The sequence below is a fragment of the Schistocerca gregaria genome, chromosome 5, assembly GCF_023897955.1.
Source record: "Schistocerca gregaria isolate iqSchGreg1 chromosome 5, iqSchGreg1.2, whole genome shotgun sequence".
Taxonomy (NCBI): domain Eukaryota; kingdom Metazoa; phylum Arthropoda; class Insecta; order Orthoptera; family Acrididae; genus Schistocerca; species Schistocerca gregaria.
The window spans coordinates 120,730,103-120,757,849 of record NC_064924.1 but is presented as its reverse complement, the minus strand read 5'-3'; the positions used below and the strand labels follow the sequence as shown (position 1 = coordinate 120,757,849).

The window sequence follows — 27,747 nt, the reverse complement described above, 5'->3', positions numbered from 1 at the left end:
CTCCGATCCGTAGAACGCCAGTTTTCTTTCTCCTGATAACATCCTCTTGAGTAGTCCCCGCCCGGAGATCCGAATGGGGGACTATTTTACCTCCGTAATATTTTACCCAAGAGGACGCCATCATCATTTAACCACACAGTAAAGTTGCATGCCCTCGGAATAGATTACGGCCGTAGTTTCCCCTTGCTTTCAGCCGTTCGCAGTACCAGCACAGCAAGGCCGTTTTGGTTATTGTTACAAGGCCAGATCAGTCAATCATCCAGACTGTTGCCCCTGCAACTACTGAAAAGGCTGCTGCCCCTCTTCAGGAACCACACGTTTGTCTGGCCTCTCAACAGATACCCCTCCGTTGTGGTTGCACCTACGGTACGTTATCTGTATCGCTGAGGCACGCAAGCCTCCCCACCAACGGCAAGGTCCATGGTTCATGGGGGGAGGAGATTTGCGTTAAGACCTATTTAACCTGCAGGACAGTACAGGTGGTTTAAATTGTGGAAAGGTGCCAAAATAAGGGGCTGTCAGTTACACTCGAATATACAACTTTATTATTTAATGAAACATAAAAAGTGCCCAAATTTTTTTTACAGACATAGCTTTAATCTTTGGGGCTTCATTACCGGCTGAAGGCCACTTCAATTTTAAAAAAAAACAGCTGAGGACCAACAACTTAAAATGCAAGCATAATCAGAAATTTAAAAGATTAGTCTTATCTTACAACAGCTCTCTATTTAGGCTGAAGGCCAAATGAATCTGAGATTTTCAGAGCAAACAATTTGAATTCAAATTTGGCTGAAAGCTTAAGGCTAAACAACATTAATTATAAAAAAAACAGAGGCATAACGTAAAACAATTCTTAATTAATCAAAACTCAACCATAACAGAAATTTAAAAGCCAAAGCCTCATGTGAAAACAGTTCTTTAGTTTGGCTGAAGGCCGAAAGAAGCAGACACTTCAAGAGCAAACAAGTTAAATTGAAATCGGCTCAAGGCCTAAGACTTAAAACTCCACAACTTTAATTTTTTTAAATACCGAAGGCCTTGCGTGAAACAGTTCTTCGTCGGACAGTTCATGTGTGTCGCCAGCGGTCGGCGAGCACTGGCTGTCCGCGCCTCACCGGCGCTCCGTCCCCGACTTCACTGCTGCTGCGTCCCGACTGCACTGCTGGTCCGTCTCTGACTGACTGCCATACACACGACGACCCGGGCATACTATCGGTCGCTACAGAGATGGTACGAGAGTGCACTTATCGATACGCACTGTTGCTGCCGCCCACGGTCAAGTACGGCAGGAAGTTAGTGACGCCAGTAAATGGAATAAGAAAACGAGGCGGCAGTACCGTAATAGAAGATGACAAACAATAAATGGGATAAACCAGGGCGTGCACGGCTCATTCCCTGATTCCACATGGGTGTTACTCAAACAGTCCACGTCACGTAGAAAATGAAGAGTATATTGAAGAAAACTTTGTGATCTCAGCCACTACGAAGCGATTCAGAGACTCCTCCAAGAAGTCTGCCTGCAGTGATTTCTAGAAGTGGACTGCAGATGGCGCATTGGCTTCTACGCAGCTAACAAGCGAAGCTCCCTACCGCACCATCATCGGATTTGGCAGTAAGAGGGCTCAGTAGACAGCCCGTCAAAAACTGACCACAGACCAAGGAGAAAGGTATACTGAACCGTGGAAAAAAATTGAAACAGTGAACGCTCTAAGCACAAGAAGTATAACATAGGGTACGTCGAAAAAAAAAACATGACTTCATGACTGTAGTCACGATATGGGACTACAAAGGGTGCGAGCCGTGTTCAATTCCCCTAGTGCCATTTTTTTCTCTCTGTATTCAAATTTGTGTCTGTGTCAAGGTGTAACGTCCGTCTGCAACAGAGAGGTGTAAGGAAAGGACCTCCAGACGTAAGTACCTCGTATAATATAAGTAGCACGTTATAAAGTGGCTTTCGAATGAGACTTGCAATCGTTTGATGACAACTCGATAAATGAGCAAGACAAGGAATTTCAGCACACGGCACAAATGTTGGAGAGTGCGCTAATTCGTAGCCTTGGACATCAGAATCCACGTATCGACGGCTACAAGTGGTTTGTGCTGCAACTAGTGAAACAGCACAGCCATTACAGTATGACCTGGTAGAAACGGAAGACAAAGAACGAAGGCCTCAGATTAGAAAGGGAATACGACGGTGCTGTAGTCCTGAGTTTCTCACGCCATAGACAATGTTTAGATACCAGAATGAGATTTTCACTCTGTAGCGGACTGTGCGCTGATACGAAACTTCCTGGCAGATTAAAAGTGTGTGTCGCACCGAGACTCGAACTCTGGACCTTTGGCCTTTCGCGGGCAAGTGCTCTACCAACTGAGCTACCCAAGCACGACTCACGCCCCGTCCTCACAGATTTACTTCCGCTAGTACCTTGTCTCCTACTTTCCAAACTTAACAGAAGCTCTCCAACGAACCTTAAATAACTTAGAGGAATGCAGCCGGACGAAATCATAGACAACAGCCGATATTTCGACGGGAGGAAACCCTTCCACTTTCAAGGGAATACTATAGAAAGTAAGCACTGTGGAAGGGAGTTTACAACTTCGAGTAAAGGTAAAAAACTGTAAGCACTGAGCAAGGAACTTCGAGTAAAGATAAAAAATACACACACACACATATATATTACTGTAAACACTAGCGCCATCACAAACCAAAGATGACCGACCTCAGAAGTTATCGATAATGAAATTAATAATGGACTGGTGTGGCAGCATAAAATGTGTCCCTCTGTTTTTTGACAAGGCAGACAGCAGAATTCCAAGTAGAATTTAAACAAAACCCACCATCTGTATTTATAAGGTTACTTGCTATTTTAATTTCAACAGATTCCTTAATAACACCGTCCGAATAGCTCGAAGTGCGTGCCATAGTCTCCGTGTTGTTACATTCCATAGGATGCCGGGGACCCGTGACAAGAAAATGTTGTCCAATGGCGGAGTTGCTCTGTTTTTGTAAACGTGTGAGGCACTTATGCTCAATTCGCCGGTCCTTCACAGCACTGATAATCTAGCGTATTTATGCCACAACTGCAAGTAATACGGTAAACACCCGCCTTAGTCAAACCACGATCATCCTCTACGAAACATAAAAGCACCCTGATCGTGGTTGGTGATCGAAAAACATGTTGTTGTTGTGGCCTTCAGTCCTCAGACTGGTTTGATGCAGCTCTCCATGCTACTCTATCCTCTGCAAACTTCATCTCCCAGTACCTACTGCAACCTACATCCTTGTGAATCTGCTTAGTGTATTCATCTCTTGGTCTCCCTCTACGATTTTTACCCTCCACGCTGCCCTCCACTGCTAAATTTGTGATCCCTTGATGCCTGAGAACATGTCCTACCAACCGATCCCTTCTTCTAGTCAAGTTGTGCCACACACTTCTCTTCTCCCCAGTCCTATTCAACACCTCCTCATTAGTTATGTGCTCTGCCCATCTAATCATCAGCATTCTTCTGTAGCACCACATTTCGAAAGCTTCTATTCTCTTCTTGTCTAAACTATTTATCGTCCTTGTTTCAATTCCATACATGGCTAAACTCCATTCAAATACTTTCAGAAATGTCTTCCTCACACTTAAATCTATACTTGATGTTAACAAATTTCTCTTCTTCAGAAACTCTTTCCTTGCCATTGCCAATCTACATTTTATATCCTCTCTACTTCCACCATCATCAGTTATTTTGCTCCCCAAATAGCAAAACTCCTTTAAGTGTCTCATTTCCTAATCTAATTCCCTCAGCATCACCCGACTTAATTCGACTACATTCCATTATCCTCGTTTTTCTTTTGTTGATGTTCATCTTATACCCTTTTTTTTAAGACACTGTTCATTCCATTCAACTGCTATTCCAAGTCCCTTGCTGTCTCTGACAGAATTACAATGTCATCGGCGAACCTCTAAGTTTTTATTTCTTCTTCATGGATTTTAATACCTACTCCGAATTTTTCTTTTGTTTCCTTTACTGCTTGCTCAGTATACAGATTGAATAACATCGGGGAGAGACTACAACCCTGTCTCACTCCCTTCCCAACCACTGCTTCCCTTTCAAGCACCTCGACTCTTGCAACTGCCATCTGGTTTCTGTACAAATTGTAAATAGCCTTTCGCTCCCTGTATTTTACCCCCGCCACCATTAGAATTTGTAACAGAGTATTCCAGTCAAAATTGTCAAAAGCTTTCTCTAAGTCTACTAATGCTAGAAACGTAGGTTTGCCTTTCCATAATCTTTCTTCTAAGATAAGTCGTCAGGTCAGTATTGCCTCATTTCTACGGAATCCAAACAGATCTTCCCCGAGGTCGGCTACTACTAGTTTTTCCATTCGTCTGTAAAGAATTCGTGCTCTGTCAAACTCTTCACGCAGTATCGTATCTCCCATTTCATCTTCATCTACATTCTCTTCCATTTCCATAATATTGTCCTCAAGTACATCGCCCTTGTATAGACCCTCTATGTACTCCTTCCACCTTTCTGCTTTCCCTCCTGTGCTTAGAACTGGGTTTCCATCTGAGCTCTTGATGTTCATACAAGTGGTTCTCTTATCTCCAAAGGTCTCTTTAATTTTCCTGTAGGCAGTGTCTATCTTACCCCTAGTGAGATAAGCCTCTACATCCTTACATTTGTCCTCTAGCCATCCCTGCTTAGCCATTTTTCACTTCCTGTCGATCTCATTTTTGAGAAGTTTGTATTCCTTTTTGCCTGCCTCATTCAATGCATTTTTATATTTTCTCCTTTCATCAATTAAATTAAATATTTCTTCTGTTACCCAAGGATTTCTACTAGCCCTCGTCTTTTTACCTACTTGATCCTCTGCTGCCTTCACTACTTCATCCCTCAAAGCTACCCCTTCTTCTTCTTCTGTATTTCTTTCCCTCATTCCTGACAATTGTTCCCTTATGCTTTCCCTGAAACTCTGTACAACCTCTGGTTCTTTCAGTTTATCCAGGCCCCATCTTCTTAAATTCCCACCTTTGTGCAGTTTCTTCAGTTTTAATCTACAGGTCATAACCAATAGATTGCGGTCAGAGTCCACACCTGCCCCTGGAAATGTCTTACAGTTTAAAACCTGGTTCTTAAATCTGTGTCTTACCATTATATAATCTATCTGATACCTTTTAGCATCTCCAGGGTTCTTCCATGTATACAACCTTCTTTCATGATTCTTAAACCAAGTGTTAACTATGACTAAGTTGTGCTCTGTGCATAATTCTACCAGGCGGCTTCCTCTTTCATTTCTTAGCCCCAATCCATATCCACCTACTACGTTTCCTTCTCTCCCTTTTCTTCCATTCGAATTCCAGTCACCCATGACTGTTAAATTTTCATCTCCCTTCACTATCTGAATAATTTCTTTTATTTCATCATACATTTCTTCAATTTCTTCGTCATCTGCAGAGCTAGTTGGCATATAAACTTGTACTACTGTAGTAGGTGTGGGCTTCGTATCTATCTTGGCCACAATAATGCGTTCACTATGCTGTTTGTAGTAGCTTACCCACGTTCCTATTTTCCTACTCATTATTAAACCTACTCCTGCATTACCCCTATTTTATTTTGTGCTTATAACCCTGTAGTCACCTGAGCAGACGTCTTGTTCCTCCTGCCACCGAACTTCACTAATTCCCACTATATCTAACTTTAACCTGTCCATTTCCGTTTTTAAATTTTCTAACCTACCTGCCCGATCAAGGGATTCTTTCTCATGATGACGACGTTCTCTTGAGTAGTCCCCGCCCGGAGATCCGAATGGGGGACTATTTTACCTCCGGAATATTTTACCGAAGAGGACGCCATCATCGTTTAATCATACAGTAAAGCTGCATGTCCTCGGGATAGATTACGGCCGTATTTTCCCCTTGCTTTCAGCCGTTCGCAGTACCAGCACAGAAAGGCCGTTTTGGTTGTTGTTACAAGGCCAGATCAGTCAATCATCCAGACTGTTGCCGTTGCAACTAGTGAAAAGGCTGCTGCCCCTCTTCAGGAACCACACGTTTGTGTGGCCTCTCAACAGATACCCTTCCGTTGTGGTTGTACCTACGGTACGGCTATCTGTATCGCTCAGGCACGCAAGCCTCCCCACCAACGGTAAGGTCCATGGTTCATGGGGGGAGCACTCTTATAACTGCCATTTTTTTCCTTCCAACTGTAGGAGTATACCAAGGATCTGCGTTCTCTTCACTACAAATCTTCTTTGCACAACCGCCATAACCAGAGTTCCTCCCCCCCTGAAATATGCTCAAGTACCCCGACGATGTAGCCTTTTTTGTCCTCGCAAAGAAATCTTCGACATCACCTTAACTGCTTTTCGTTATAGTGCAATCCATCGCAGCTAGTACTCAATGCCAACAATACCAAGGTATTACTAGCAGGAAAATCACCCGATGGTTTCACCTTCCTAACTTTCACCACAACTATTGAACTATATGGAATAAAAACGTCATAAGTTCTCAACGGTATGCGTTAGTCTGTTCAAACTGCATGGTTGGTCGTGGGGCATGATGGGAGTCAGTATGTGCATGCGCATGGTTTAGCGACGAAGCCCACTTTCATTTGGATGGGTCAGTCAATCAGCAAATTTGGTGCATTTGGGGGACTGAGAATTCGCATTTCGCGATGGAGAAGTGACTATCGAACAGCACGTGAAGGATTTGGAATAAAATTTCATCGCCATTATACAAATGGACCCTAATTGCGACAAGATGTGGTTCATGCAAGACGGAAATCGACCCCATCGAAGGAGGAGAGTGTCTGATGTACTGGAGGAGCACTTTGGGGTTCGCATTCTGACTCTGGGGTACACAGTGGCCAGTGGTATGGGCCTCAACTGGCCACCATATTCTCGGAATCTGAACACATGCGACTCCTTTTTGAGAAGCTATATTAAAGGCAAGTCGTAAAAGAAAAATTCTAAAACAAATTCTGAGCTGAAAACAGCCATTCAGGAGGTCATCGACAGCGTCGATGTTCCGACACTTTAGTACGTCATGAAGAATTTCGCTATTCGTCTGCGCCACATCATCGCCAATGATGGCAGGCACAGCGAACATATCATAACGTAAATCCGAATATGTGTAGTCGCCTTTACATGTTAAATAAAGTGTGTGCTCGCCGTAGTTTGTAACTAATTTACGTCTTTTGTCATATAGTTCAATAATTGTCGCTCCGTACAACAATCTCCTTCAAGTTAGTGGTACACTAATACACTTGGCAGTAATATGCTACGGCATGTTACCGTGGAAACTCAAAGTTCAACAAAAACAAAGAACTAACTGCATCTGCTAACAGGCCAGAACGTGGGATCACATCGTTCCACTACGACTCGCGCCTACAAGTACCTTACCTGACTCATTCGTATCTCTGCCAATGGCGCTTGTACTTTCGCACATTACATATTTTAAAATTCACTAGAAGTTCTTCTATATGATGCTCAACACATTTCACTCGGAAACCGCCTGCACTCCTCTACGTAAATACACTCCTGGAAATGGAAAAAAGAACACATTGACACCGGTGTGTCAGACCCACCATACTTGCTCCGGACACTGCGAGAGGGCTGTACAAGCAATGATCACACGCACGGCACAGCGGACACACCAGGAACCGCGGTGTTGGCTGTCGAATGGCGCTAGCTGCGCAGCATTTGTGCACCGCCGCCGTCAGTGTCAGCCAGTTTGCCGTGGAATACGGAGCTCCATCGCAGTCTTTAACACTGGTAGCATGCCGCGACAGCGTGGACGTGAACCGTATGTGCAGTTGACGGACTTTGAGCGAGGGCGTATAGTGTGCATGCGGGAGGCCGGGTGGACTTACCGCCGAATTGCTCAACACGTGGGGCGTGAGGTCTCCACAGTACATCGATGTTGTCGCCAGTGGTCGGCGGAAGGTGCACGTGCCCGTCGACCTGGGACCGGACCGCAGCGAGGCACGGATGCACGCCAAGACCGTAGGATCCTACGCAGTGCCGTAGGGGACCGCACCGCCACTTCCCAGCAAATTAGGGACACTGTTGCTTCTGGGGTATCGGCGAGGACCATTCGCAACCGTTTCCATGAAGCTGGGCTACGGTCCCGCACACCGTTAGGCCGTCTTCAGCTCACGCCCCAACATCGTGCAGCCCGCCTCCAGTGGTGTCGCGACAGGCGTGAATGGAGGGACGAATGGAGACGTGTCGTCTTCAGCGATGAGAGTCGCTTCTGCCTTGGTGCCAATGATAGTTGTATGCGCGTTTGGTGCCGTGCAGGTGAGCGCCACAATCAGGACTGCATACGACCAAGGCACACAGGGCCAACACCCGGCATCATGGTGTGGGGAGCGATCTCCTACACTGGCCGTACACCTCTGGTGATTGTCGAGGGGACACTGAATAGGGCACGGTACATCCAAATCGTCATCGAACCCATCGTTCTACCATTCCTAGACCGGCAATGGAACTTGCTGTTCCAACAGGACAATGCACGTCCGCATGTATCCCGTGCCACCCAACGCGCTCTAGAAGGTGTAAGTCAACTACCATGGCCAGCAAGATCTCTGGATCTGTCCCCCATTGAGCATGTTTGGGACTGGATGAAGCGTCGTCTCACGCGGTCTGCACGTCCAGCACGAACGCTGGTCCAACTGAGGCGCCAGGTGGAAATGGCATGGCAAGCCGTTCCACAGGACTACATTCAGCATCTCTACGATCGTCTCCATGGGAGAATAGCAGCCTGCATTGCTGCGAAAGGTGGATATACACTGTACTAGTGCCGACACTGTGCATGCTCTGTTACCTATGTCTATGTGCCTGTGGTTCTGTCAGTGTGATCATGTGATGTATCTGACCCCAGGAATGTGTCAATAAAGTTTCCCCTTTCTGGGACAATGAATTCACGGTGTTCTTATTTCAATTTCCAGGAGTGTATTTTACCAGTAAATTAAGTTCCTAAGCTTCAGACGTTTCATAGATGTACCTTTGTAAATGTGTATGAACTGCACCAGAATATTCCAACCGTGCTCACACTCATCACCTAGATTCGGCCACTACCTAGACAAACCTCTTTGTCTTAACCTTCATACACCCCAAATCTTCTCTGAACGTGACTATTGCCGACTCTCGCTGCCAGATCCAAGAAATCCGCACATAAATCTAGCATTCCTATCAGCCAAATGCTAATCTTCCGACTTTCCTTTATTCTCTTCTCCAAAAATCTAAACAGCTGCCAGCATGAGTAACGTAGAAGTAAATATCCTCGGAGTAGTGAAGCAACTCAAATCAATAAAAGCAAGTCTTCTGGTCCAGGCTATATACCAATTAGGTTCGTTTCGGTGTATGCTGATGCATTAGCTCCATACTTAACAATCATATACAACCATTCGCTCTACGAAAGATCCGTATCCAAAGACTGTAAAGTTGCACAGGTCAGACCAATATTCAAGAAAGGTAGTAGGAGTAATCCACTAAATTACAAGCCCATATCGTTAACGTTGATATGCAGCAGGATTTTAGAACATATATTGTGTTAGAACATTATGAATTACCTCGAAGGCAATGGTCTATTGACACACAGTCAACATGGGTTTGGGAAACATCGGTCCTGTGAAACACAACTATCTCATTATTCACATGAAGTGCTGAGTGCTACTGACAAGGGATATCAGATCGATTCCGTATTCCTGGATTTCCGGAAGGCTTTTGACACTGTACCACACAAGCGGCCTGTAGTAAAATTACGTGCTTATGGAACATCGTCGCAGTTATGTGACGGGATTTGCAATTTCCTGTCAAAGAGGTCATAGTTCGTAAAAACTGGCGGAAAGTCATCGAGTAAAACAGAAGTGATTTCAGGTATTCCCCAAGGTAGTGTTATAGGGCCTTTGCTGTTCCTTATCTATATAAACGATTTGGGAGACAATCTGAGCACCGTCTTCGGTTGTTTGCAGATGACGCTGTCGTTTATCGACTAATAAAGTCAACAGAAGATCAAAACAGACTGCAAAACGATTCAGAAAAAAATATCTGAATGGTGCGAAAAGTGGCAGTTGACCCTAAATAACGAAAAGTGTGAGGTCATCCACATGAGTGCTAAAAGGAACTCGTTAAACTTTGGTTACACGACAAATCAGTCTAATCTAAAATCCATAAATTCAATAAATACCTAGTTATTACAATTACGAACAACTTAAACTGGAACACATGTTGTGGGGAAGGCTAACCAAAGACTGCGTTTTATTTGCAGGAAAATGTAGCAGACCTACTAAGAGCACTGCCTACACTACGCTTGTCCGTCATTTTTCAGAATACTGCTGCGCGGTGTAGGACCCTAACCAGGCAGGACTGACGGAGTACATCGAAAAAGTTCAAAGAAAGGCAGCACGTTTCGTATTATTCGTTGACACCGACCTACATAGGGCGAAACGGTCACCACGATAAAATAAGGGATATCAGAGCTCGTACGGAAAGATATAGGTGTCCATTCTTTCCTCGTGCTATACGAGATTGGAATAACAGAGAATGTGAAGGTGGTTCGATGAACCCTCTGTCAGGCACTTAAATGTGATTTGCAGAGTATCCATGTAGATGTAGATATTGTCGCATACCCCTTCAGCTCTGCACGTATAGCGCCCAAACACACACATACTACTCTTGTTTCCTTCCACCCACAAAATCGGCACAGTTACCCTTCACCTTCATTATGACGTTAGTACTGAACATGACCACTGTTACTTGTCCTTACTGATCGCGCCATTGTCTTTGTGTCATGGAGTGCCCAACTTCTGACCATACTTTTATGCAGCACTGGTGGCTGTTTTTCTCAGACCTATATACCATATCTCCAGAATGGAGCACTACCATCTAATCATGGCGACTTTTCCGCACGGTTTGTGCTCCAGAGCATTTCTGCTCCCTCTTACTGCTCCGTTAGCTGAATCGTTAGACGGAGCCAGTAGGTAACAATAATAATGCAACTGCACATTTTTGCGTTAAATTGTAAATGCCTTTCCAATAATCTATATTCTTCCTTTCTGAAGATAAGGTTAGATTTGTTCATTACTTCATCACAACATAGGTGATATTAAGAAATTATAGCTCCATGGGATGTAAAATCTGTTGGTTGCCTTGAGTAAGTTCTTATCATACTTCATGTAAATCTCTGCACATAACTAATGATTAAAAACAGAGTTACTGAAACGTACTATGGAAGCAGCATGTTGTACAGTTACAAGAACAGACGTTGAATGGCTGTATTTATTTAATATTTGTTCATGACTAGTCCATCAGTTCAGTCAGCACTCACTTTTCTTTTGACATTTATTCTTTGCAATTTGAGCTGATCAGATTCCACTTTCAGGTCAAACTTGAATGTGACTTGATAACTTTTTGAAATAGTTTCTAAAATTTGTTTCACTTTGACTTTTGTTGCTGGACAGTTTTTTTTCTTTCATTTCTATACACCCTTCTATGGCGTAGAAGGTGATGCACATGTTGCATATTCGTAATATGTAAGATATTTAATTGGAACGGACAGTATGCTGGTATATTTTGAGTTTGTGATGCTGTCCATAATTTTCTGCGTTTTTTGGCTGCTGAATCTTTATTAATCTTCTGATGGAAGAATAATAACATACTTTACCTTTTGCTGTTGTTTTCTCTTTTCGCATTTCTTAATAAAAACTGTAGTGCTTTAATATATTTGTTTATACTCTGTGCAATATAATGAGTTAGATTCTTAATATGTATCATATTGTCAGGTGATGTTAAGCAGCTGAGAGAGTTTGCACCCTGGTACCTCTTGAACCGATGGCTGGCCTACCCAAAAGGGTTGCGAGTTTTAAGAAGATTCCTCTGAGACCTGTGGATCTACTGATCTCTTTATCACCTACAGAAATAAAAGATTGCATTAACAACTTTCGTATTCTCTCCTGAGATTTTTACGGATATATCTTTTCCCATAGAATAAACATAATTTTATAAGACGAAACTCTTATAATAATTCTCGTCACACATGATCATAAGTGAATCCTATTCGTGAGCTATTGATCGTAGCTCCACGCCAACAGTTGCGCATGATATCTCATCTGTTCTTCATTTAAAGTCAAACTTGTTTTCTTGCTAGGGTTATTTTAAATCTTCTAATACTGCGATTTCTTCAAACTGGAAGCTTAGCAATCGCTATTCTACTTTCTACACCTCTTTACAGATTTCACCTAGCTTCTCCGTTTGCCCTATGTCAAGCAGACTATTCATTTAACTGCATCTCGCTAACTTTCAGCTGGGACCTTAGCGTTATCATCTGTCCCCATGCACTTTCATTCTCACGTAGGACGTCTGCCACAATTTCTAATCCGGTGAAATTAATGTCAACTACAAGCTCAGAACGCTCTAGACCAAATCAAAATAAAATTTTATTGCATTGGCTTACATACTGTTGCGGTGTTGGAGACGATATAAAAATCTTTGCAACAGATTAATTTGTTGTTCATTCTGGGTTTTAAAGAATTAGCAGTAATATTACAATCCCGTTATGTTATGGCCAGAAAACAGTCTTCTGTTAAATCTAATTTCTTACCATAACAAGACAGAAGCTGATGAATGAGTGTTTAATCATTTCTGTGATTTATTTTAAAGTTAATGTAAGATACTACCCTTCATGCCACACGTGTAGGCTAATGCTAGAGGCACTAGCTTGACATACACAAAGATAATTCACTCCAAGATAGAATCTGTGCCACGTATGCTACACAGTGTAATTTTTATGCTGTTTCTACTGTCACCCTTGCAAATGGTGGACTTCGTCCATTTCCGAGGTATACTGCGTCAATTTGTCAGTATTGTTTATTTATTGTATTTCATGTCGTGGGGCATTGCTGGTAATGGTGCCACTTGCCACTCTGCAGTAAAACGAGTCATACAAGTAGTAACACATTTTTAAAAAATGAATTATAAGACATAAATTCACAGTTTGCCTGTAAAACCAGTAAAAGAAAAGTTTAGCATGGAGGATATGGAGCACATCAGAAATATTACTGCTTCTTGAAAGTATGTAAATACTAACTTCCGAACTAGACATGATAGACAACAGTTCCGTTATTCAGGTTCTTTCATTTGCCTAAATATCTTTTTAATAAAATTACCTCAAAATTGTCTGTTACTAAAGCATACATCTCTGTCCTTCTGATGTACCATTTCTATACCATAGAAGCATCTCAACATCGCTACTGACACCTATGGGATGGGCACTCAACCGGGCACCAGTTGCATTAAGTAGCCAATAGACAGACATTGTTGGTTTCCTTTTTGATATAGTAGCAATCGTTGCTACATTGGTTAAGTGAAATAAGTACTAATACCTGTATCACAGAAAAGAGTTTACTTATTTAAAATAAGTGCACAAGTACAATGTATAAAGCTGTTGTGTAAGGATTATCTACGTCTTAGAATGCTTAGTTACATAGACAACAACAAAACCAGTAATTACAACTTCAGGCATCAATTCTGATCACTCTGCTCCTGAAGATTGTTCTTCATCGCTGTCTTCCTAGAAACGCTTTAAGAACTGAAGATGGATTCCACTTTTAGACAAGAGGATTATAGACCTAGGGTGGTAATCCAGGTTTGTTACTGTCTTCTGAGTGGTTCGTACACTATACTTTGACAGGATGTTCACGAGACCCACTTTGGTTTGCAACAGGCCCATCCTCATACCTGAAACATATATGCAGATCAAATTATATAGATGGGTCTCATATACCCCATTAGTTTGCATGAAATGACAAGCAATTTGCTGTTATGTCCAGAGCAACATGTTCTGCGAGGAACCACTATTCCTAAACTGATGATCACTGTTGGACACAAGCAGAGGTATGTAATTCATTATCGTAATCTCCAGCACTGTCTCAGCTTAGGTATGGAGCTGGGTAGAATCATCTGGGTAGAATATCCTTCAGTCAGTCCCCCTGGTTGAAGGAGTATATTGAATTAAATGCGAAGAAGTGGGGGGGGGGGGGGGGCACTAGCGATTTAGAAAAAGTTTTTTATAAATTGACAAATAATTTGATTTTCGGTAAAACCATATAGAATGTAAGAAATGAAAGCGACCGAATGGGATGAGCATTGGGATGTAAGAAACTGCATCGCCAGACCAAATTTTAAGTAGGTCACTATTTTCAATGAGAGCTTTGTTGCTGTGGAGAGTTCATGAAACCAATCTATTTGAGTATGAGTATATTGGACATGTACAACTCCAAATGTACCACTTGCACTATGAGTTTGCTAAAACTCATTTCCAGGAACCAAGGTTAATTTATGCTGATAGCTTTATCTACTGGGTGAAGAACTGCGATCCATATGAAGTAATTAGGTGTCATGGTAATGAATTCAACACATCGGTAATGCAGCTAATAATTCTTACGGTATTTTTCCTCGGAACAAGGTTACCGGCTCAATGAAAGATGAGGCAGATGATTTCTGATTGTGGAGTTCGTGGTCTAAGATACAAAATGTATGCATACCATACAGTAGATGGAGTCCCCCAGAAGCGGACTAAGGGTGTGCGACGTACAGCATGACGTGTCGTCGCAGTCTAAGCTTTCTTGCAGTGGTGTTCTCGGTGCTCCGCCGCAACCTTCACATTTGGAACAGCAAAGTGGTGTACAAAGGGATGTACAATGTGCTCCAATCTGAAGTCGGATTGTCACCTAATGACGCTAAAAGAGCCATTAATGGTGACGGGTTCAAAACCCTCCCGTACTCACACTATTAACTTGAAGCGTGAGAAGGGGTGGGACACTCCGTCGGTGTGAATGAGAGAGAGTGAGTGAGTGACTGGCTAAGTGAGTGCTTGCACTTAATAGCATGACTCTTCTATCGTAGTATAACTATTGCATGTGTGATGTATAGTGTGCCTGGATGTGTGAGTGCTTGTGTGTGTGCATGTGCGTCTCTCTCTCTCTCTCTCTCTCTCTCTTTGTGTGTGTGTGTGTGTGTGTGTGTGTGTGTGTGTGAGAGAGAGAGAGAGAGAGAGAGAGAGAGAGAGAGAGAGAGAGAGAGAGAGAGAGAGAGAGAGAGAGAGTGTTTGAGTGTGGGTGTCTGTGTTAATAAGTATGCCTGTGTGTAAAGAAATTCTGTTTATTTTTTAATTTTTCTCAATAAGTAGCGTAATATCTATGCACGAATATATAAGCAACATTGCATAGAATTTTTTTTTAGCTATCAAAAAGTTAAAAGGTGCAATATATAAAGATTATAATATATAAAGATTAAAAAATGAACTAAAATCATCAAGAAAGTTAAAAAATTGCAAATTAAGGAAAAAAAGTTTACAAAAAAAGTTCAAAGATGTGTGAAATCTTATGGGACTTAACTGCTAAGGTCATCAGTGCCTAAGCTTACACACTACTTAACCTAAACCATCCTAAGGACAAAAACACACACCCATGCCCGAGGGAGGACTCGAAGCTCCGCCGGGACCAGCAGCACAGTCCATGTCTACAGAGCCTCAGACCGCTCAGCTAATCCGGAGCGGCAATAGTTTACAGAATTTCTCTCTAAAAAAATGGTTCAAATGGTTCTGAGTAATATGGGACTTAACATCTGTGGTCATCAGTCCCCTAGAACTTAGAACTAATTAAACCTAACTAACCTAAGGACATCACACACATCCATGCCCGAGGCAGGATTCGAACCTGGGACCGTAGCAGTCCCGCGGTTCCGGACTGAGCGCCTAGAACGAATTTCTCTCTTTTGCACATGACGTGAGTGTTTGAATGTGAGAGTGCATGTTTAGATAGATTAGTTTTTAAGTTTCACCTACCGCTAGCTGTCCAAGTCATGCTAGTTCTAAGTGTGAGTTCCACCCAGTTCATTTTGGTGCAGCTGTTTGCGATGAACATTTCTTTAGCATCATCCGCGTCATTGTATTATTCAATTATTTCAACTGCTTGAGGTGGAAAATGTGAAGAGCCACCAAGTTCAATCTATAAATTAAAGTTCTCTATTTTTGGTGGAATTTCACTAGTAATAATATTAGTATAGGGGAAACTATACCTCGGCAGTGGCTGTAGACAGTACTGAAATGCGAAGTAAAAACTTTTTCAACCAGTACTACTATTTTTAGAACTAAGAACTCAATAAAAAATTTCAAACAGTAACAAGATACTGTGAATTTAAAATTTCCTATTCCTGGAACAGGAATGCCAAAGCACTACGTGTATGCTTTGATCCCACTGTATGACTACCATCCTTTTTTCTTAAATCATCCATCCGAATATATGAAACTCTTGTATGGAAGAGTTAAAGCGTCTTGGTGCTGGATGACTGTCCTCATTTCATCGCTTTTGTTGAATGTCGTTGAAGCATAAGTTTTATGCGAGAAGTATTCTTGACGTATGATTTGTTCATCATATTCCACTGGGTGAGATATACCGAGTGACGTTATTGCGAGGTTTCAGGCCTACTGATTTAAGAAACTCATATTTATGTAATGTTTCCCCAAGTGTTAGCGGATTTCAAGACTGTGTGTTTTCGGACAGTAGCGCTGAGATGATTTTATCGCTGACAATAGTCACTACAATTATAATGAAACTAATATCTCTGTAATTAATATCTATGTAATTTAAGCGAACAAGGACTCGGAACTTTTTTGTTCTCCCTCTTCCCGGTCACCCATAGTCTGGTACTGTCGTATGATATATTGCTTGGTCTATGTTAAGTAGTGATTTTGTTATTTGTGCTCATTTTGCGTAATAATAACTATTTAAGTTCATTATGTTTGTTATTACGACTAATCATAGCATTTTTCCTCAGCTATTTTCAGCTATTTCGAAATGTGGTGCTACAGAAGAATGCTGAAGATTATATGGGTAGATCACATAACTAATGAGGAAGTATTGAATAGGATTGGGGAGAAGAGAAGTTTGTGGCGGAACATGACTAGAAGAAGGGATCGGTTGGTAGGACATGTTCTCAGGCATCAAGGGATCACCAATTTAGTGTTGGAGGGCAGCGTGGAGGGTAAAAATCGTAGAGGGAGACCAAGAGATGAATACACTAAACAGATTCAGAATGATGTAGGTTGCAGTAGGTACTAGGAGATGAAGAAGCTTGCACAGGATAAAGTAGCATGGAGAGCTGCATCAAACCAGTCTCAGGACTGAAGACCACACATACACACACACACACACACACACACACACACACACACACACACACACACACACACATTTTCATGAATTTGATAGTTAAATGTGGCTTAGTTTGAATGAGGATGTCTGTTAGCGAATGATCGCGTATTAACAGCACCAATCAGTGTAATACGAGCGTTTAGTCTGCTTTCTGAATAGAAACTGCATCCAAAATTTCACTTTTCACAAAAGGAAGTCCGATAGCTTTTAGGGGTAAATCACGTCCAAAAATTATACTCGCCAGCAGTCAATCCCGGTAGAGGAGCCTAGCTAAAATATATGCTGATAATTAAATTCCAGTTTCAATATAAAAATATTTTTACATGATTTCATAAGTATGTAATTTTCTTGCTTTAAATGACGAATCATTTAGCCTAAGATAATTTTAATTTGATTCAGACTTGCATTTGAGCTCAAACATGTTAAAAGACAGAATAATATAAAATATAATAATAATAAAAATGAAATAAATAATAATTTAAAACCGCCATTAAAAACGGCTCCATTAGTACTGGACATATTTATGTATGTATAAATGTATGTACGGTATATGTATCATTGTTATTTTGGTATCTAAAAAAAAATTATAGTTCTGTTACATGAAAAACCACTGTAACGAGATACGAGACAATTTCAACAACTTGGGTAATACGAGACGTGGAGTATGGACTCGAGACGTTGCTGAAGAGCAGTAAGGTAGGAGGTAAGGACATTACTGTTTTCCTTTGCCCTGGTGTGCAAAAGTCAGTTAGGGAGTGTCAAATTCCAAAAAATGTTACTCACTATAGCTTGCAAATTTTTTGATGAATTTTGCAAAAGAAAATATCGGCAAGATGGCCTTTTTCTAGAACGATTGAGAATCGTCGCTAAATTACTTTATCATAAATCACTGTTCATTAACAGTAATTCCTATTAAATAACATTTGCCGTGTGTAACTTGAGTATAATTAACGGTCAAGTTTATTAAATTCAGTGAAGTGTATTATTTTTTGAAATTCATTGACGAGGTTGGCAGAAACATTAAAATGGTTACACCACCCGGGATAGAGTCAGACACAGTCAGTGACGAGCAAAATGTGACAAGTCACGAAACTCAAAATAATGCATTATCGGCTGGTGAAAATGCACCTACGACCAAACAGACTGAAGAACCCATCCAGAGTGAATCTGTACCTACTAATTGCACGAAACTGTTTACATTTTTCAAAGAACAGATGCAAGGTTTACATCGCGCTGTTAATGAACAAAATGCACTCTTTAAAGAAGTTCAGAAAAATGTAACAGACAGTTTAGATGCAAAACTACAAAATGCGACTGACAATTCAGAAGCACTACTACAAAATGTGACTGTCAATTTGGATGCAAAACTGCAAATTGCCGCCACTGAAATCAAAACTTGTATGACTGTTAGTTTAGACGCAAAACTTCAAAATGTGACTGACACTTTAAATAGAAAACTTCATTCTGCGGCCACTGAAATTCAAAATAATATAACCACATTAGTAAACGAAAATTTGAACGCCATACACCATCAGACACAAGAAAATGTTGCCACACAAATTCGACAGGACCTTGATAGAAAATCCAGTAAAATTGAAACTAATTTCAAAAATATTAGTGATGAATTTGACGAAATGAACACACAAGGACTTGCCCGAAGCTGTCAATGATGGAACCAAGCATGTTAATACAGCACAAAGTACATTAGAAAATTATGTGCAGCAAATAGCTACACAGGAATAGGCGCCCGCTCTCGAAGAGGAGAACTCTCTAGAAGCTAAGAGTGTAGAGAAAGGCAATCAGTTTACTCTCGACTTTGTAAACTGGATGAACATGAAAGGCGACCAATTTCAACCATGTTTACGGAACTAACTGCCTGTAACAGTAAAGAAAGTGACAAACGAAGCTTTGTATGCAGCATACATGTTAGGTGAACACCGAACAGGTTTCTGAATGGAAAGAGACACTTAAACAAGAAGTAGACACGTTGAAAAATGAGCCTAAAAAGCGCAGCAGACGAGTCTGATTTACGTGTCAATATGTTGCCAGAGATGCAGACTGTGACATGTAGAGCAACAACTTTAAGCAGCTGTCAGGCAACAATGCCCAGTCCGCAATCCGCTCACACAGCTTGTCAACAGGGGTGCGGCTAATTCTCTTTCTAACATACTTGTGGAAGAGAGTTTACTAAAATACAGACAATTCCGAAATTTTAGACCGGATCACATAATACCACACCCTGTCATTTTTATCAAAAGCTTCCGTGGTATACTACCAAAATCATGAAATGATAAACAGAAAATACAATTAGTCACTACACATATTCAAGTTGATTGGCAAGTGAAGTAATAGATTATTGCCATACTCATGAGGAATTCTAGACAGATTGTCTGCAGCTCGTGGTCGTGCGGTAGCGTTCTCGCTTCCCACGCTCAGGTTCCCGGATTCGATTCCCGGCGGGGTCAGGGATTTTCTCTGCCTCGTGATGACTGGGTGTTGCGTGATGTCCTTAGATTAGGTAGGTTTAAGTAGTTCTAAGTTCAGGGGACTGATGACCATAGATGTCAAGTCCCATAGTGCTCAGAGTCATTTTTTCCAGAAAGATTTTCTAAATAAGTATTGGTCAGCAAAAACACAAGAACGTTTAAGGCGTGAGGTGTATAATACCGAGATGTACAATAGTAAAGCAGGTACATTGCGTAAATATTTTGAGAAGTATATAAATAAGACGAAATATTGCGATGAAGTAATGCCCAAACAAGAAATAATATTGCTTTTAAAATCAAAATTACCAGTCTCAATAAAAGAAAAACTACTTCGTGTACCAGACTCAGGCGTAGAGCTTTTCATGTCAACGCTTGATTCTATTGACCTGTTGCCTGAAAAAGCGAAATAGAATGGCAGCAGTATGCTCAAGTATCAAACAACAACAGTGAAAACTATTAGCAATAGCACAATAAAAACGGTAATCGTAATAAAAATCGGAATAGTTTGGCTCAGTCTGACAACGGTAATAATAACCTACAACAAAGCAATGGAAGAAATTCTACTCCTTTAATAAGAGCCGTAGGCAAGACAACAGATATCAAACCAGAGTACAGTAATTACAATACTAATAACAATAATCAGCCGAACCTCTGGCATACAGCAAACAGTATCACGAGCTGCCACATAGTCGCGAATGTGAACAGTGATCCAATACTTCCAAATGTTTTTTATTCCAGTCTTTGATCACAACATCAATTCGTTTGACGATGACCGATTTCGGTCAGCAATGATCTGAAGATGGTCATTACTGACTAAAATCGGTCATCATCAAAGGAATTCATATTGTGATCAAAGACTGGAATAAAAAACATTAGTCAAAGAGCCTCAGGGCATGCGCTAGCAGCGCCTGTCGGATGTTTCAAGCGTCAACTTCTCGTCTTAATATCTCGGGATGTAATGGGAATATTGCGATGCAATCGACGCCATCGGGTATGTGCTTTGTCATGCTATAGATTTGTGAAGAAAAAATATAGGAGGTCCATTTAAAAAAACATATGCTTTCGTTTTAGAATGTTTCCAAATATGTACATTCATGGGCCCCAGCCCCACAATGATACCGGTGAAAGTCGTTTTCCAATATCTGTTATTGTTCCAGATATATTTTGGGTGCACTAGATAGCTGAGAGGCCATGTATACTGTGAGTGATTCCAGAAATCTGCATCCAGTATATATTCTTTCGCCTTTCTGTTGAGACAGTGTTACAAATTGTTTTGCCTTTTCTAAAAGTCTGAGGCCTAAGGCACTCAGGTACGGTAAATAACTGCAACATGACACCTAGGCTATAGCTGCATGTGGCATGGAGGTGCCGGCCGCTGTAGCCGAGAGGTTCTAGGAGCTTCAATCCGGAACCGCGCTGATGCTACGGTCGCAGGTTCGAATCCTGCCCCGTGCATGTATGTGTGTGATGTCCTTAGGTTAGACACGTTTAAGTGGTTCTAAGTCTAGGGGACTGAAGAGCTCAGATATTAAGTCCCATAGTGCTCAGAGCCATTTGAACCACTTTTGGCATGGAGGTCGACTGTACTAACTACGGAAGACACGTATTGCCTGCAGATGTTCAAACAAATTAGCTTTCATTGCCGTTTAAAACCTCGACACTCAAAGGAAGCAGTCGATCGTCAAGGCAGAATCTACCTTCTAGAGCCAACCTAACAGTATACGTCTTCACGTCTTTGGGGAGGCTGCTGAAAGCCGTCAGATTGTAAAAAACTGAGGTCTCCTAACGGTTGGAGCGCGTGTCTTTTATGTTCTCACGCATGGTCCCACTCAGGTTCCCATAAGGGCACACATTTAACGGAGAACGCCGAATTCACGAAGATTGCTAACATCTTACTGAAATAGAAACCGAGCAGCAAAAGCTGCAAAGTATCTTCATATGTACGAATAGTCGTCATTAAGTGTTACGTATTCTTATAATCACGCAGGAAATTCAAACGTATGTGTGTTGCTTCTAGCTACAGAGGCTTTTCGTGCCTCACATACCCTAATGAGGTTCCTGAGCAAGTATATGTTTGCCTAATGTGAGTTCTCAGATATGGACCACAAATATTTGAATTTTGGCACGTCTGTTGCAGCTGGAGCTTCTAGTATAGCCTCAGATATGTTTGATTGTATGTTTACGAGAAGGAAGCAGTAGATCTGGGTATATCTTTAGGCACAGACGACTGTCTTTTCAGATTGCTGATATTCTTGTGGCTTTCACCAGTACGTCATCGATATGCACTACTTTGAAGTTACCCTCATGTTACGTGGGATATTTTTTTTCTCCAACTTCAGATAGATAGCGAAGTAGAAACCACAGCGAAAATCAAAACTGTTTTACTTGCAGCATTTAGCTACAACTTCCGGCTACCTTTCTACACTCCTGGAAATGGAAAAAAGAACACATTGACACCGGTGTGTCAGACCCACCATACTTGCTCCGGACACTGCGAGAGCGCTGTACAAGCCATGATCACACGCATGGCACAGCGGACACACCAGGAACCGCGGTGTTGGCCGTCGAATGGCGCTAGCTGCGCAGCATTTGTGCACCGCCGCCGTCAGTGTCAGCCAGTTTGCCGTGGCATACGGAGCTCCATCGCAGTCTTTAACACTGGTAGCATGCCGCGACAGCGTGGACGTGAACCGTATGTGCAGTTGACGGACTTTGAGTGAGGGCGTATAGTGGGCATGCGGGAGGCCGGGTGGACGTACCGCCGAATTGCTCAACACGTGGGGCATGAGGTCTCCACAGTACATCGATGTTGTCGCCAGTGGTCGGCGGAAGGTGCACGTGCCCGTCGACCTGGGACCGGACCACAGCGACGCACGGATGCACGCCAAGACCGTAGGATCCTACGCAGTGCCGTAAGGGACCGCACCGCCACTTCCCAGCAAATTAGGGACACTGTTGCTCCTGGGGTATCGGCGAGGACCATTCGCAACCGTCTCCATGAAGCTGGGCTACGGTCCCGCACACCGTTAGGCCGTCTTCCGCTCACGCCCCAACATCGTGCAGCCCGCCTCCAGTGGTGTCGCGACAGGCGTGAATGGAGGGACGAATGGAGACGTGTTGTCTTCAGCGATGAAAGTCGCTTCTGCCTTGGTGCCAATGATGGTCGTATGCGTGTTTGGCGCCGTGCAGGTGAGCGCCACAATCAGGACTGCATACGACCGAGGCACACAGGGCCAACACCCGGCATCATAGTGTGGGGAGCGATCTCCTACACTGGCCGTACACCTCTGGTGATCGTCGAGGGGACACTGAATAGTGCACGGTACATCCAAACCGTCATCGAACCCATCGTTCTACCATTCCTAGACCCGCAAGGGAACTTGCTGTTCCAACAAGACAATGCACGTCCGCATGTATCCCGTGCCACCCAACGTGCTCTAGAAGGTGTAAGTCAACTACCCTGGCCAGCAAGATCTCCGGATCTGTCCCCCATTGAGCATGTTTGGGACTGGATGAAGCGTCGTCTCACGCGGTCTGCACGTCCAGCACGAACGCTGGTCCAACTGAGGCGCCAGGTGGAAATGGCATGGCAAGCCGTTCCACAGGACTACATCCAGCATCTCTACGATCGTCTCCATGGGAGAATATCAGCCTGCATTGCTGCGAAAGGTGGATATACACTGTACTAGTGCCGACATTGTGCATGCTCTGTTGCCTGTGTCTATGTGCCTGTGGTTCTGTCAGTGTGATCATATGATGTATCTGACCCCAGGAATGTGTCAATAAAGTTTCCCCTTCCTGGGACAATGAATTCACGGCGTTCTTATTTCAAAGTCCAGGAGTGTACATAGCCGCCGCACCGCTCTTTGTCGCAGTGTGGTACTGAATTGTCAATATCCTCATCATAGCATTCTGCTGCCTGCGAGTTCCGGCAATTTCCCACACTGGCCTGTATCTCGTTGTCCGTGCGGAAAGGCTATCCTCATAGCTAGAGGTTCATGTGAGCGAAGATATGAAAATCAGTCCAGGCTGTATGGTGAGTAGTCGAACACCTCCATCGAAAAGGCTGCAGGAGCGTCTTGGTTGCACGTGCAGTATGCGGCTGAGAATTGTCGTGAAGAAGGAAACGTTGTTTGAGCGGCACGAAATGAGGCAAAACCCTTCATCAGCACTTCACGCTCTGCGGGAGACACTGTTTTCTCGCTACCTTTACGCGCTCGCTCTGCGCTTAGATCTCAGAAGTGCATCATGATGCGGTAGACGAGCTTAGTACAGGCACTGTGCAGCATATTTGAGCAGAAATTCAGCTAACTTCCACTGTGGTTTAAACTTCGTCACTGATCGGAGGCTGAAAGAAATAGGTGTCGTAGATATGTCTGGCTGAATCAGAGTTCATGAGGTGGTGTCACATAGTATAAGCGAGATGTCTCCCGGAGGTGACTGATTTTTTTTTGTCCGGTTTGCATACTCACTAGGTAGCAACCCAACCTTATTATATACCGAAAAGTGAAATTATTCGTTGCATTAGTCTTCGCGTGTTTACTTCCCCATATGAACGTACTACAGGTGCTAATAATCCTGCTTTTAGTGCCGATTCAGACACTGAACACACCAATCTAAATGGGGCAACCAGAAAAGATAAATCCACCAATGTATCAACCGTAATGAAACTTCGCCATAATATATGATATATAGTATTAAGTAAATGAAATTACGGCTTGCTACTATTTGCGTAACAAAAATACATTTTTAGCATCGTGTCACACCGCTTAAAATTTTTACCGTGCTTCGCGCATGCCGGTATGCATTGCTCGCTTGGTATGCAATTGTTGAGAAAGATTTATAGCTGGCGACCAGCTAAAATATGAGATGGTTGATTGGTGAAGCGACGGGCATTGCACTGGCTGTAAACTTTGAGCGTTGATGTCTCACGTCACACTTTCATAAACATATTGTCCAAGTGACATTATGATCTGTCTCATACGCACTGGAGTCTGGTGGAGCACTCACAACTAAACATCTTATCTGTGGATTACAGCTTGTCTCAGTTTTGCCTTATTTGTATCAGAGACATCTAAATATAACGGTAGTTACATGAAATTGTTCATGATGTATATTAATTAACTTGCAGGAAGTATTAACAGTAACCTTAGGCTTTTCATATATTATGCAATTACCCATAATGGAGTAATCTCTAAAAAATTTACACTCATATTCAGTCACATCTTCGCAAGATTTTCAAGTGGTACAATGACTGGTTGGTAGCTAGAAATGTAAAAATTGTGCACATCAGAAAACGGAAAAAATAGTATCCTGCGTCCACAATATCAGTAAGTCATAGCTGGAATTGGTCACTTCATAGAAATGTATGGGTGTAACAATTTGTAGGCATATGAAATGGAATAATCACAGAGGCTCAGTCATAGATAAAGCAGATGGCAGTCTGTGGCTCGTTAGTGGAAAGCAATCAGTCTACAAAGGAGATTTCTTCCTAATCATTTGTGTTGCCCCCGTAGAATATTAATAAAGCGTTTGCGACCTGTACCAAATAGGCGTAGCAAGTGATATCGAACATATGCCAAGAAGGACAGCGTGAATAACAACAAATTTGTTTGACCCATGAGAGGTCGAGCTGCAGAATCTGAAAGAACTGAACTGGCGAGCGTCTAAAGACACACGCAAACTGTACCATGAAGGCTCACTTATTAAGTTTCAAGAAACAACTTCAAGTGATCAGTCTCGGAATAAAACACAATTACCTACAAACTGTTCCTGTAGGATTCATGTAGGGTTAGACTAATTTACATCACGCTGAGAGACGTTTAAATAGTCATTCTTACCTCGTTCTCTACGTGGATGAAACAGGAAAAAAGTGTATAAACTGGTGCAGTGTACCGTGAACCATGCACTTCACAGAGGTTTGCCGAGTACGGATGAAGATGGAAGGGTAGCTCAGGAAACGGTGTATATAGCAACAAAAGTTTTACTGAGACAGTCCACAACTGTGGCTCAATGTAGTGAATCGCATCTCTTCTATGACCATGGAGTAGGTGACATTAGAAATCACAACAATACAGGACCTACAATACGAAAATCTGTAAAAAGTAGTCACTCTGACAATCTGTGCTACCATGAGGTGAAAATTTAACTTAACGCAGGCATCAGCCAAGAATGTACTTACCTATGCAAATGCGCGGTCCTTCCCCGAAAGGCAGGTAGACATAGGGGTGTCGCTTAGCTTTGGCCTCTTCGGAGAACCTCTCAGGGTCGAAGCGATCGGGGTCAGGAAAATGCCTAGGATCGTGGTGGAGGCCCAGCACAGACAGAACTACTGGAGTTCCCTTCTCCAGAACGACGTCGCTGTCTGGAATCTTGTAGTCTTGGTTGCACTCTCTGTTCAGCACTGGTGCTGGTGGATATTTCCTGAGAGACTCTGGAACAGAAACGGAAGAAAAAACAAAAACGTATTGAAACGAGAAATGTGCTGATCTGAAATGAGAAAGTGATGAGGAACTGTATCAGAGCGATATTCGAATCGGTTGCTTACGATTCGAGTACCTCCGGCCTGTGCGTCCAGAGAAATATCCAAGAGCTCTAGCCTTAAAATTCAGTGTCACGTTGGCGAGAGATACTTATGAATTCCTCCCAATTGTTGCTGGCAGCCATTGCCTATTATTGTCATAAAGTACGAGGGGCCTTCAATAAGTAATGCAATACTTTTTTTCTGAAATCTGCTTGGTTTTGTTCAGTATTCCAGTACGCCATATTATTCCCCACACTTCTCGCTACGAACCCTTATGTTTCATCATAATCTCCGTTCAGTGCGACGGCATTACTCCACCATACTGGGAGCGCATGGTACCCCTGTAATAGTCGACGTCAGGGAGAAAGTTTGCTGAATCAGTAACCTCCCCATCGTCCATCTACTGCTTCACGGTGTACATCCTTCATTGGGAATCGGAAGATGCGAGATCTGGGCTGTAGGGTGGATGAGTCAGGACGGTCCAATGATGATGTGAGCTCTCGTCTGTGCAGACTTGTGTGAGGCCTTGCGTTGTCTTGGAGAAGGAGAAGTTCGTTTCCATTTTTGCGGCGACGACGCCCTGAAGTCGTTTCTTCAGTTTCCTAATGCTAAGACACTACACTTGAAATTTGATCGTTACACCATGACGAAGGACATCAGTCAGACGAACTCCTTCAGAGTACCAGAAGATCGTCACTGTGCCTTCACTGGCTGAGGGCACAGCCTTGAACTATTTCTCCGGAGGTAAGGTGGTGTGGCACAACACCATGGGTTGCTGTTTTGTTTCCGACTCGAAGTGATGAACACATGTTCGACAAAAAAATTATTGTGGTGTCACTGCCAGACAGCATACTTGCTAGGTGGTAGCCTTTAAATCGCCGTGGTCCGTTAGTATACGTCGGACCCACGTGTCGCCACCATCAGTGATTGCAGACCGAGCGCCGCCACACGGCAGGTCTAGTCTAGAGAGACTCCCTAGTTGTACAGCCGACTTTGCTAGCGATGGTTCACTGTCTACATACGCTCTCATTTGCAGAGACGACAGTTTAGCATAGCCTTCAGCTACGTCATTTGCTACGACCTAGCAAGGCGCCATATTCAGTTACTATAATTACTATCTTCAAGAATGTATTCTGAACAAATAATATTGTGAATCACGTACCGTCAAGAGCGACATTCATTATTAATGGATTAAAGTTAAGTATCAAACTAATTACGTCCGCTTTCTGAATTCTCATTCCTTGTCATGTTCCAGACCTCACCTCAGTATAGTCCTTCCCTCATCACGCACGCCTGCGTCAGCTAAGACGCGTGCATTTCCACTCGTAACACGGTGTTGGCTCTTCTTCTAACACAAAAAGTATCACGATGAACTCGTAACGCGTTAAACAGTATAGCACAAGCGTCCTCCGTTGCTCCTCATTGTCTTCTTTTAAGCGACGGGGAACGCAGTAGGTTGAGAACCCCAAGTGGAGACGTCCAGTTGTGTAACGAACTGTTTGATTGCGATCACTCTATCATCTCGGATCA

At 42.7% G+C, this 27,747-nt stretch overlaps 1 protein-coding gene across 2 annotated transcripts in view; it reads right to left on the bottom strand.

Annotated features, from left to right (window-relative positions):
- The window catches only part of LOC126272144 (cytochrome P450 6k1-like), a 225,778-nt gene that overhangs the window by 119,263 nt on the left and 78,768 nt on the right, over window positions 1-27,747 (bottom strand). Inside the window, exons 7-8 of one of the 2 annotated variants that reach the window (XM_049974758.1) lie at window positions 25,876-26,127; window positions 13,381-13,732 (exon numbers count right to left, since the gene is read on the bottom strand). In XM_049974758.1, coding sequence (XP_049830715.1) covers window positions 13,566-13,732; window positions 25,876-26,127 — 419 coding nt within the window. In that variant the 3' untranslated portion in view covers window positions 13,381-13,565. Of the gene's footprint in view, window positions 1-13,380; window positions 13,733-25,875; window positions 26,128-27,747 lie in introns of those variants that run through there. The other variant, XM_049974759.1, reaches the window with a different exon arrangement.